Source organism: Talpa occidentalis, unplaced genomic scaffold (assembly GCF_014898055.3).
Source record: "Talpa occidentalis isolate TD23 unplaced genomic scaffold, MPIMG_talOcc4v2.1 talOcc4.13, whole genome shotgun sequence".
Lineage (NCBI taxonomy): Eukaryota > Metazoa > Chordata > Mammalia > Eulipotyphla > Talpidae > Talpa > Talpa occidentalis.
In genome coordinates this window covers 84,795,760-84,807,789 of record NW_023601322.1, presented here as the reverse complement: position 1 = coordinate 84,807,789, position 12,030 = coordinate 84,795,760, and the positions used below count along the sequence as shown (strand labels likewise).

Here is a 12,030-nt window from a genome sequence, read left to right as displayed (position 1 = left end):
CTCTTTCCTCCATGAAGAAAGAATATGGACCTTCCCAGACAAAGAGAAACTCCGGAATTTCATTGCGACTAAACCCCCACTCCAAAAAATACTACAAGGAATCCTAAAGCCAGAACCTCAGAGGGACGAATAACAACGAAAGAAGACCAAAAAAAAAAAAAAAAAGTTATTAAAAGAATAAATAAATAAAATCAAAGGAAAGACAAACATAATGGCAAATACAGATGCTAACATATCAATATTAACTCTAAATGTAAATGGACTAAACTCTTCAATAAAAAGACACAGAGTTGCAGCCTGGATTAAGAAACAAAACCCAACCTTTTGCTGTCTCCAGGAAACACATTTAGCTACAAAAGATAAAAATAGGCTCAAAGTCAAAGGATGGAAAACAATCCTACAAGCAAATGGGCCAAAAAAGAAAGCAGGAACAGCTATACTTATATCAGATAAAACAGACTTCAAACTCAAAAAAATAAAAAGAGACCCAATGGTCACTACATTATGATTAAGGGGACAATACTTCAAGAAGAAATAACACTCATTAACATATACTCACCAAACGAAAGAGCACCAAAATATATCAGACAACTGTTGTCCTCTCTGAAAACAGACATCAGAGAAAACACATATGTAGTGGGAGACTTCAACACACCACTATCAACAATGGATAGATCAACAAGACAAAAAATAAGTAAAGAAACTAAAGCTCTAAATAAGGACCTAGAGCATTTGGCTTAACAGACATCTATAGAACACTAAACCCAAAAAAAACGGAGTACACATTTTTCTCAAGCGCACACGGATCATTCTCCAGGATCGATCACATACTGGGGCACAAGACAAACATCAACAGATACACCAAGATTGAAATCATACCAACCATCTTTTCTGACCACGAAGGCATCAAACTAGAAATAAATCATAAAAAGAAGGCAAGGAACTATCCTACCTCATGGAGATTAAAAGCCACACTACTGGAAGACCACTGGACTAACGAGGAGATCAAAGAAGAAATTAAAAAATTCTTTGAATTGAATGACAAGGAGGACACCAATATCCTAAATGTATGGGATGCAGCAAAAGCAGTAATAAGAGGAAAATATATAGCAATAGAAGCTCACATCAAAAAACAAGAAAGAACTCAAAGAAACAACCTAATCTCGAAGCTCAAAGATCTAGAAAAAGAACAACAAAAAAAACCCAGAACCAGTAGAAGAAAAGAAATAATAAAAACCAAAGCAGAAATAAATGAAATTGAAACTAAAAAAACAATCCAAAAGATCAATGAAACCAAGAGCTGGTTCTTTGAAAAAATAAATAAAATAGACAAACCCTAGCCAGGCTCACAAAGGAAAAAAGGGAGAAAGCACAAATACACAGAATCATAAATGAAAGAGGAGAAATCACAACGGACACAGCAGAAATCAAAAGAATAATCAGTAACTACTATGAACAGTTATATGGAAACAAGTTCAACAATCTAGAGGAGATGGACAAATTCCTACAACTCTACAATCACCCAAAGCTAGATAAAGAAGAAATAGAACACCTAAACAGACCAATTACAAGCAGCGAAATTGAAATGGTAATTAAAAACCTCCCCAAAAACAAAAGCCCAGGACCTGATGGATTTACAAATGAATTCTACCAAACATTCAGAGACGAATTAGTGCCTATCCTTCACAAACTCTTCCAAAAAATTGAGAAGGAAGGGACAATACCAAACACGTTCTATGAAGCCAACATTACACTAATACCAAAACCGAATAAGGACAACACAAAAAAGGAAAACTATAGGCCAATCTCCCTAATGAACACTGATGCAAAAATCCTCAATAAAATTTTAGCTATCAGAATCCAACAATGTATCCATAAGATAATTCACCACGACCAAGTTGGATTCATTCCAGGGGCACAAGGATGGTTTAACATCCGAAAATCAATCAACGTTATCCAACACATCAACAAAAAGAAATATAAAAACCATATGATAATATCAATAGATGCTGAGAAAGCTTTCGACAAAGTGCAACACCCATTCATGATAAAAGCCCTTGAAATTCTTGGGATACAAGGAACATACCTCAACATCATAAAGGCCATCTATGACAAGCCAACAGCCAGTATCATTCTCAATGGTGAAAAGCTGAAAGCAATTCCATTAAGATCTGGAACAAGACAAGGATGTCCACTCTCACCACTGCTTTTCAATATAATACTGGAAGTCCTAGCCAGAGCAATAAGACAAGAGAAAGACATCCAAGGAATCCAAATAGGAAAAGAAGAAGTCAAACTATCACTATTTGCAGATGATATGATAATATACATAGAGAACCCAAAATCTCCACAGAAAAACTAATTCAACTCATCAATCAATTCAGTAAAGTGGCAGGATACAAAATCAACACGCAAAAGTCAGTAGCCTTCCTATACACAAACAATAAATCTGAAGAAGAAGAAATCAAAAAACCACCCCTTTTATTATCGAAACAAAAAAAATCAAATATTTGGGAATAAATCTAACAAAAGAGGTAAAGGACCTATACAAAGAAAACTATAAAACACTGTTAAAAGAAATAGAAGAAGACACAAAGAAATGGAAAGACATCCCCTGCTCATGGATTGGAAGAATAAACATTATTAAAATGGCCATCCTACCAAAAGCAATATACAGATTCAATGCTATTCCAATCAAAATCTCAATGGCATTCTTCAAAGAAATAGAACAATTATTGATGAAATTCATATGGAATCACCAAAAACCCCGAATAGCCAAAGCTCTACTGAAAAAAAAAGAAGGAAATGGAGGCATCACACTCCCAGACTTCAAACTATACTACAAAGCCATAATCATCAAAACTGCATGGTATTGGAACAAGAACAGACATACAGACCAATGGAATCGAATAGAAAATCCAGAAATAAACCCACAGATTTATGGTCAACTAATCTTTGACAAAGGAGCAAAGACTATGCATTGGAGCAAAGAAAGTTTGTTCAATAAATGGTGCTGGGAAAACTGGGTCGCTACATGCAAAAGAATGAAGCTTGACCACTACCTCACACCATACACAAAAATCAACTCAAAATGGATTAAAGAACTAGACATAAGACCTGAAACCATAAAATACATAGAAGGAAATATAGGCGAAACACTACGGGATTTGCACATCAAAGACATCTTTACAGACACATCACCCAAAGCAGTGATAGTGAAGAGAAAGATAAACAGCTGGGACTACATCAAATTAAAGAGCTTCTGCACAGCAAAAGAGACAATAACAAAAACAAAGAGAAACCCCACCAACTGGGAGAACATTTTTGCACCCAACACTAATGATAAAGGACTGATCACAAAAATCTGCAAAGAGCTGATGAGACTCAGCAACAACAAAGAAAATAATCCAGTCAAAAAATGGGCAGAAGAGCTAAAAAGAAACTTCTCTGAAGAGGAAATGAAAATGGCCAACAGACATATGAAAAAATGTTCAACATCACTTGTAATCAGGGAAATGCAAATCAAAACTACCATGAGATACCATCTCACACCAGTGAGAATGGCACATATTAAAAAAACTAGCAACAACAAATGTTGGCGAGGATGTGGAGAAAAAGGAACTCTTGTGCACTGTTGGTGGGAGTGCAAACTGGTCCAACCACTATGGAGAGCTGTGTGGAGATTTCTGGACCTACTAAACATAGAGCTTCCATATGATCCAGCAATTCCACTCCTAGGTATTTACCCAAAGGACACAGAAACATCAATTCCAAAGAGCACCTGCACCCCTATGTTTATAGCAGCACTGTTTACAATAGCTAAGCTTTGGAAACAACCCAAATGCCCAAAAATAGATGACTGGATCAAGAAGATGTGGTACATATATACCATGGAATATTACTCAGCATTCAAAAAAGATAAACACATGCAATTTGCAGCAACATGGATGGCACTGGAAGGGATCATGCTCAGCGAAATAAGCCAAAAAGAAAAAGAAAAATACCGGATGGTCTCACTCATAGCAGGAATCTAGAAAACTTAAATAAGGGACCAGGAAAATGAATATAAGAAAGTGAAAATCAAAATCAACAAAAAAACTATGAACCAGAGACACTTTTTGGGGGTGGGGGGCGGGAGGGGAAGGATTGGGGTCAGAATGGGGCGTTTGCAATTGTATGGGGGAATATAAAAATAAAATTTAATATTTAAAAAAAAAAAAAAAAAAAAAAAAAAAAAAAAAAAAAAAAAAAAAAATTAAGTGTTACACACACACACACACAGACACATACACACACACACACGCATAATTCTTATCATTATAGGAAGAAGTATTAATTTAAAAAGCACTTTATATATTATCTGTATGTCATCAAATGAACATATTCCATGCATCTAAGAGAAATTTTAACCATTTTACACATTCATTTTACATTAAAATGCTGAACATAATTTCTATTTTAACAACAAAGTGTTCAAGGATCTAATCTATGAACAAAATAAAGAATGCAATGATTTTTCTAGCTGTGTTCACAAAATCACAATACTTCTTCATGTGAAATTATTGGAGCTCAAATCTCTATACTACTGAATAACAGTTTTTATGAAATAAGTTTTATATCTCCAAAGCACATGACACTATGTTATCATATAATATACAAAACAAAATATTTTTCTCAAAAAGAAGGCATTTGCTATGAATTTTTTCCAGAAAATGCTCAAGAGCTAGCAGAGATGAGCATGTTGATCTGTGTGTTTCCTCTTATGTATTAACATAATATTTTAAATAATGTATTTTAAAATCTTACCTCTGCTGGGTGTTGAATTATGTACAAGTGGGTAGAGATATGGAGAGGATGCAATGGTAGAAATGGACACAGACACACTTTCTGAGGCCGGCTAAGGGCAGAAAGAGAAAGGAAACCTTTAACAATTTTGAATACATTGATGTAACAATAACCTAAAACTTGAACATAATCACTTCATTATTAAAGAGATTTACAAAGCTGCTTTTTTTTCTTTTCAATGAAACATCAGAAATGAAATTAATTGGACTTCAGGTACAAGAATTTGAAAAAAAAAAAAAACAACTGACGAGAGTTCTTTACCAGCTATACAGATTAAAGTAACTTTTACACTCTTATTTTAGATATCGTTAGTGGCAGAATATTCCTAAGACACCATCTAACTACTGAAGCAATATTTCTATCAACTTGCATTACAAATCAAAAACATAGCTCATGTCCAAGAGAACCTGTCAACTCTTCTAAATCATGTGAAGTGGGAGGGAACAATAAAGTATTAGAATATAATTACCATCTAGAATATAATTACCACCTTAGCCATCGATCAGCATGGAGAGTTTACCAATTGTGAAAAGACACCCAAAGAAGGGCTGTCAAACTATATTCAATTATAATTACATTCACAAAGATACTACTTGCTTTATTTTACTAACCTTTTAGAGCTTCTCCATTTTTTAAGTAATATATTCATACAAAGTTCAGATGGAATAAAAGGATATATTTCCCATCAGAGCTCCAGACTAAGGCATTTTCTTCCTTAGTGGCAACCAAAGAGCCTTCAAAAATATTGCAGGAACATAGGTATGTATTTTACCATTACATCCTCTACTAGATATGTGTATTTACCATTTGAAATTCGTCAAGCAACCAGATACAGTCTATTATGGGAGAAAACTTTCACAACAGATCACTATTTTAGGCAGATGTTATACGCCATTACAGTAGTAAACAAGCAAATGTCACATTAAAGGGGACTTCTAGCAGCACACTTACTACAGGACTGACCCTGTCAACTTGTTCCTCAATTTTACTTATACAGAGTTAGAGCCAGAGGTTAAGAAATGCTTATATTACTAAACCACAGAGTACAAGTAAATTGGTTCTAATATCTGTTATATCTACCCTCTCATTTTGTAAGAAACTGCCACATCTATGAACCTGCTTGGAAAAAAAAAAAGCATCTAAATGATACCTTAGGCAGAGTGAGAAATGTATTGCACAACATGACCCTTCCTCTGTCCTCTACTAAACCTAGAGTGGAAAATTGACCCAAGAAAAAATAGTAGACTTACTTTCCAATGACATCTGAGATGACTCAGTGATTATTTTGCTCTAAGCTGGATTCCCTCTCAGGAATATCAGCAAATTTATAGGAATCGAGAACAGTAAGCACAAGTAAAGGCAAAAGACAAGTACACAATGTGTGATGGCACTGGGTATATTAATAAACAAATCAAAGGTTGCATCAGAAAGAATTCCCCCATTAAGTAGAAGGATATACAGAATGGGGTCCATTCAAATTTTAATTCAAATTTTATATGACTGAAGTATATAATCAGATGTCAGTAAAATTCTTTTACAAAATATAATTTAAGACTAGATGATGCTGTTTTAAAAATTTAGAATTTAATTGTATATCAACTTAAATATCTATAAATTGTATGAGTCTAAGAATATGAATGCAAAAAATATCAAATGTATTATTCCCTATCAATAGAGCCAAAGAAGTACAAAATGCAATCAAGCAAACATACTTGTAAGTAACAGAAAACTAGGTTAATAAAACCCCTGAGGGGGCCTCCCTGGTGACGCAAGGGGTTAAGCACTGCACTATGAAGCAATCCGCAGCCTCTGCTGCACGAGTTCCATCCCTGGCCGGCAACCCACATGGCATAGCAGACTTCTCCTGTCTCGCCCGCTGCTCCCCTCAGCAGTGTGTTTCAGTCAGTCTGCCTGTTCTGTTCCCCACTATGTCTCTTGTGAATCCTCTCACTCCCCACACCTCTGGCCTGTACCCCAGTTCTTGTATGCATAAATAAATCTTTATAAATAAATAAATAAATAAATAAATAAATAAAAACCCTGAGGATAAAATCATTAGCTCATTATATATATAGTGATTATAAAAGTCCCTAGTTTAACAGGACAGTGCAAAGAACTATTCTGGATATTGCTGGTTCTGGGTTCCATGTCTAACCAAAACCTCTATATGTATGTGTGTGTGTATACACATATATATATACACATGCACAATCAGACATCTGTGATAGTAATTTCCTAAAGGGGAAATACATCTTTGAACATTAAGAAGATTTATAACTAAATACTTTGGAGAGTTTCACTTCTGCTATAACAGGAAACATTACTTCACATACCCACTCTCCATTGATAAAAGCAAAGCTGAAAAAAACAACTTTTACAAAAAAATTTTTTTTTATTCTCTGGAAATTGTCCTAAGGGCAATATTCACATAAAGGAAATCTAAAAACCAGGTATTCAGACATCTCATGGCATTTATGCTATAACCCATCTCCCCCTCAAAGGCTCAGTTCAAGCTGGCAGAGTCCCACTGAAGGTAGGTATGGCCAAGAGGACAAAGCTCCCTCTCAGCTCTTAATCAAGGTTTAAGGTATGTCACAGAAAAAGGGAACCCACAGCCTTCTTCACCCCCTCAAACTCCAAGCCAAAGAGGCTTCAGGCCTAGTAAGTATGGCCAAGAAATCAGAGGATACTTAGTATCCTCTGGACACTGCCAGTCTCCACTTATAAGACAGACTATCACAGTGCAGGAGGCTGAGAATGTTGCTATCTGAACTGCACTCATCCCATTTGCTTGAAGCACAAAGTTCACGTCAGAAGCAATCAAGCCTAAGGTCACAGCCCAGACTTGTGCCCAGAATAGAGGTTCAGAGAGTTTGCCTAGGAGGAGAAGATGATTACAAGAAAAGACAGCTCTGAAGTTCTCCCCAGAGTAACAGCCTTTATTTGAAACAGAATGTAGGTAAGTTCAAGCCCAAGGGCACTCTCAAAAACAATAACTCCTCTTAATTAAGAGCAAAAAGTGAAATAACAGGCCAGCTAGATTACCAGAAAGAACCAGGGAAAGAGACTGCTAAGAAGAGCAGATCTGCAGCCAACAGCTGGCCTCAAAAACAATCCTTGCCCAAATTTAATTGGATCAGACTGTTGAGCAATTTATGCCCTAGGGCACTGTATCAAAATGATAGAATAATCTGCTGATAATTAGTGGAAACTAAGAACAAAGATGTAATACCAAAAGAAGGTGGTAGCTGAAGGGAGAGATTCAAGAAAGGAGAGCTCAAAAAAAACCCGTAAGAACCACAGCAGTGTTTTCAAAACTGCTGATTTAACAAAAATCTCTGAATTGTACACTTCTAAAACAACAAATTCTTTGGTATGTGAAGCTATCACAATAAAGCTATTACTTTTAAAAATGTAAAAATGCATTGGAAAAGATTCGAATAGTCATTCCAATTAAAAAGAGGTCATTTTATTTATTTTTTTAAGATTTATTTGTTTGTTTGTTTGTTTGTTTTGTTTATTTAATTTATTTATTTATTTTATTATTATGCGCGGGAGGGTGAGAGAATTCACCAGAGCCAGAACTGGGAGCAAAGCAGGCAGAAGGACCGAAGGGCGACAGGAGAGGTCTGAGCGCCATGTGGGACCCTCCTCCGGTGGCCGGGGAGCAGCCGGGGATCGAACCGGCACTGCAGAGGCTGCAGGCAGCTTCGCAACCCAGCGCTCAACCGCTGCACCACCGGGGAGGCCCAAAAAGACGTCATTTTAAAACTACCATGAGACATCTCTGCATGTCCACCAAACTGCCCAAAACTTTTAAGTTCTAAGACAAATTAAGAAAGGATTTAAATTTAGATCCTTTTACAAGTGATTGCCTTTGCTGACCATAAATTTGACTATATTCAACACGCCAAAAAAAACCACAATGGTGGGTAAATAATCAAATTATTAATATTGATAGATAAATTTATGACTCTACCTAAAGAACTGAATTCAGGACAATAATCAAGAGCCAGGCATCCAGGTCAAAGTCGGTATTGTCAATCTAGACTAAAAACCTTTGGTACTGATATTTATATCAAATTTCTAGACTATTTTAGAACTAAGACTACAGGAAGAAAGGAGGGAAATAAGGAAGGGATAAGGCAATTTATATTCCTAGAACTTTATGCCACCAATTCTATGGTGATTGGTAGAGAGGAGATTGTTGGCCATAATCATGATGTAATGCATATAGAAGACAAATCACAAAACCAGACAGTTAAAACAGGTAATGTTATAAGCCAGTGTTAACTCAATAAAAATTTAAAATCAATTTTTAACTTTATACCAAAAAATAAAATCCAAATTCTGACAAATAATCATTTAATTACAACAGAAATGTGACTACAAAAAAATTCATCAAATATAGTAAGTAAAAATTTAAGCTGGTAATCTAAATACAATATAAAGCTCATTTAATGTACCATGCAGCATCTTATTAAACTGAGTTTAACTTTATTTGGGGGATTTTTAGATTTTTTTAAAACATGACTGTAGCTGAACTTCTTGATAGTATAACAAAATCAACTCATACAGACTGCCATTTTTAAATTCTACAAAGATAAAATATTTATCTTCATTGGACTCAGTGACCAGACTCAGTGAAAATGTCAAACGAGACCAATTTTTTTAATAATAAATCAAATAAACATTTGACTTTTTAAAGTAGAGCTTCAAAAATCTAAATAATTGAATGCAACTCTATAGAAATCAAATTATCTTCATATTTAGGAACCAATAAGAACATTTACCAACTCTGCTCTACAAGTCTATTCATTTTTTTTATTGACATATAACTGTATTAGTTTCAGGTGTTAAAAACACTGATTTGATATTTACTCATATTACAAAATGGACATTATAACAAATCTAGTCAAGGTTCATCACCACACATTTACAATTTTTTTCTTGTGATGAAAACATTTAAGATTACTCCCTAATCAACTTTCAAATATAAGACACTGTATATGTTAAAAGTTTTATTAAGGTAACATTGGTTTATAACATTGTATAGGTGTCAGGTGCATAGATTTATAGTTCAAAATCTCTGCCACCATTATGATCCTCACCAGAAGCCTATTTCCATCGACCACCATACAATAAATCACCTATCCCTCCACTTCCTTGCCCCCATGACTACCATTTTGATCTCATAATAATTCACCTCCTCTCTCACTATCACACTTTATTCCCTTATCCTGACAGACTTTTCTTCATAGCATTTCATTGCTATTGATGATGTTATCTGAAGATAAATTTCCTTCCCTGTAATGTAAGCTATGCCAGGGCAAGGACTTAGTCTAATTTTTTCCCCTTTATATTCCAGCACCTATCATAGTAGGCTAGCAATAAATCCTGCTGAGTACATGAAGGATAGGTTTACATTCCCTTTACCTGCACACTGGAATACCTTTTGCCTTCTATATCGTTTTTTACCCCACCCCTTCATTTTCTTACATATCAAATATTCATTTCTCCTTCACTTTCTCTCCAGAAGTTAAGCTATTAGTTTGTATTATAAGTGAAATTCAGAATCTCAGTAGTACTTCCTTTGTTACAATCTGTGATGATTTTGGGGCACAAAAGCACATAAGAATCAAAAATACTTACTGAAGGGAGTAATTACTAAAAGAAAAAAAAAACAGAGCTAAGTGATTAATTGTGTAAATACTGCAACTGTGACTTACAGTTAAAACTTGAAACTGTTTTGGCTTAAGCTTTGACAAACTCATAAAACTTCATTACCTACTTCTAAAGCACGTCCCATTTATTAACCAAATTCTAATTATCTCAAATTAATAGAGCTCCTGTTCCTTAAAAATTTTGCATTTCCAATTTATCAACTTTATATTTAGCAAGTTACTTTATAACATGGATTTGTGTTCACTTGTTACCTGAACAGAAATTTTTCCCATACTTGACTTTTCCATGATGGCCCTTAGGCACTGTGCTGGAAACTGGTTGTTATCAGAGAAATAAAACAAGGATTCCTGACCTCAGGGAGCTTATTTGTTCTCACTATGCCAAAAAGAATATATTTTTTTTATGTTCCTTGCATCCCATGATCTTCATGATTGACAGGAGGAAAAAAGCCAACTACACATAGCAAAACTGACAAGTTGTAAACAATGAACATTCATTTTCAAACAAAAAAGAATCTGTGTCTAGAACTTATATATATATATATATCTAAAGAAGAAAAATTAATATCAGAAGAAAGACTAACTGGCCAGTTGAATATAGGTTTGGGGAATAACTGACAGTGTCATTATCTTGGTACGTGACCCTGAACATGTCAGTTTTTCAGTTTCCTCCTTCATTAAACTGGTAATAAGCCACCAAGAAAGTTCTAAAAAATAACTACTGAATCGCAGGCAAATATTATAAATATATAATAATTTATGATGCTACTTTTCAGCTCTTTTTTAATGAAATAACCAAAGTAAGAGCAGAGACTTTTCCCTCTACTTATGTATTGCATTACAAATGTATATAAATACTGTTTTCCATTATTGGGGTTTATCTTCTTTAAAACCTACATAAGCCAGTTGATGTTAATTATATTCTTAAAATATAAATGGAATTTTTATGAAATTTCCCTAAAGGAATTTTATGAAATAAATTTTCTCCTCTTTTCTCATTAAGGATGTAGGAATAAATATGTAGGCTTCCTGTCAGACCAAGATTGACTGGCTTCTGACATGAACGCTGTAGTTCCAGGGTAATCTGTCACTCTGGGCATGCTATCTCTGACAGCCTGTAGGCAAATAAAATTATATCTGACATGTGACTACAGATACTGGGAACCCACAAAAAAACCTTTCAAAAGTTTAATTAAATTTTTTACCTAGTGTTCACTAAAAATCATTTTGCTTAAAGTACTGCTTTTAATCAAGATAACTTCACATAAGCAAAGTTTAAAGATTAGTGAATAAATCAACAAGAATTACTATTTTAAAGGCTGTCTTTTACGTACTAAACAAAAGCAAATGTAGCACCCAGAAAAATAATGTGCCCTGAATTTCCCAATATTCAACAATTTTATAATCCCAAACACTCTGAAAAAGCCAAGAACAAAGAGTTTCACAGCTTTTCAATAGATTGGTTGAATAAATATACTGCATTACATATAAAAATGCTAAC

The 12,030-nt window shown here is 34.6% G+C and overlaps 1 protein-coding gene across 2 annotated transcripts in view; it reads right to left on the bottom strand.

Annotated features, from left to right (window-relative positions):
• Nucleotides 1–12,030, bottom strand: part of DTWD2 (DTW domain containing 2) — a 64,369-nt gene that overhangs the window by 39,795 nt on the left and 12,544 nt on the right. For both annotated transcript variants that reach the window (XR_008551508.1, XM_037509476.2), the window contains exon 2: nt 4,807–4,897. Coding sequence is in view for 1 of the 2 variants with exons in the window: in XM_037509476.2 (XP_037365373.1) it covers nt 4,807–4,897 (91 nt within the window). In the remaining variant the exon portion in view is untranslated. The remainder of the gene's footprint in view (nt 1–4,806; nt 4,898–12,030) is intronic.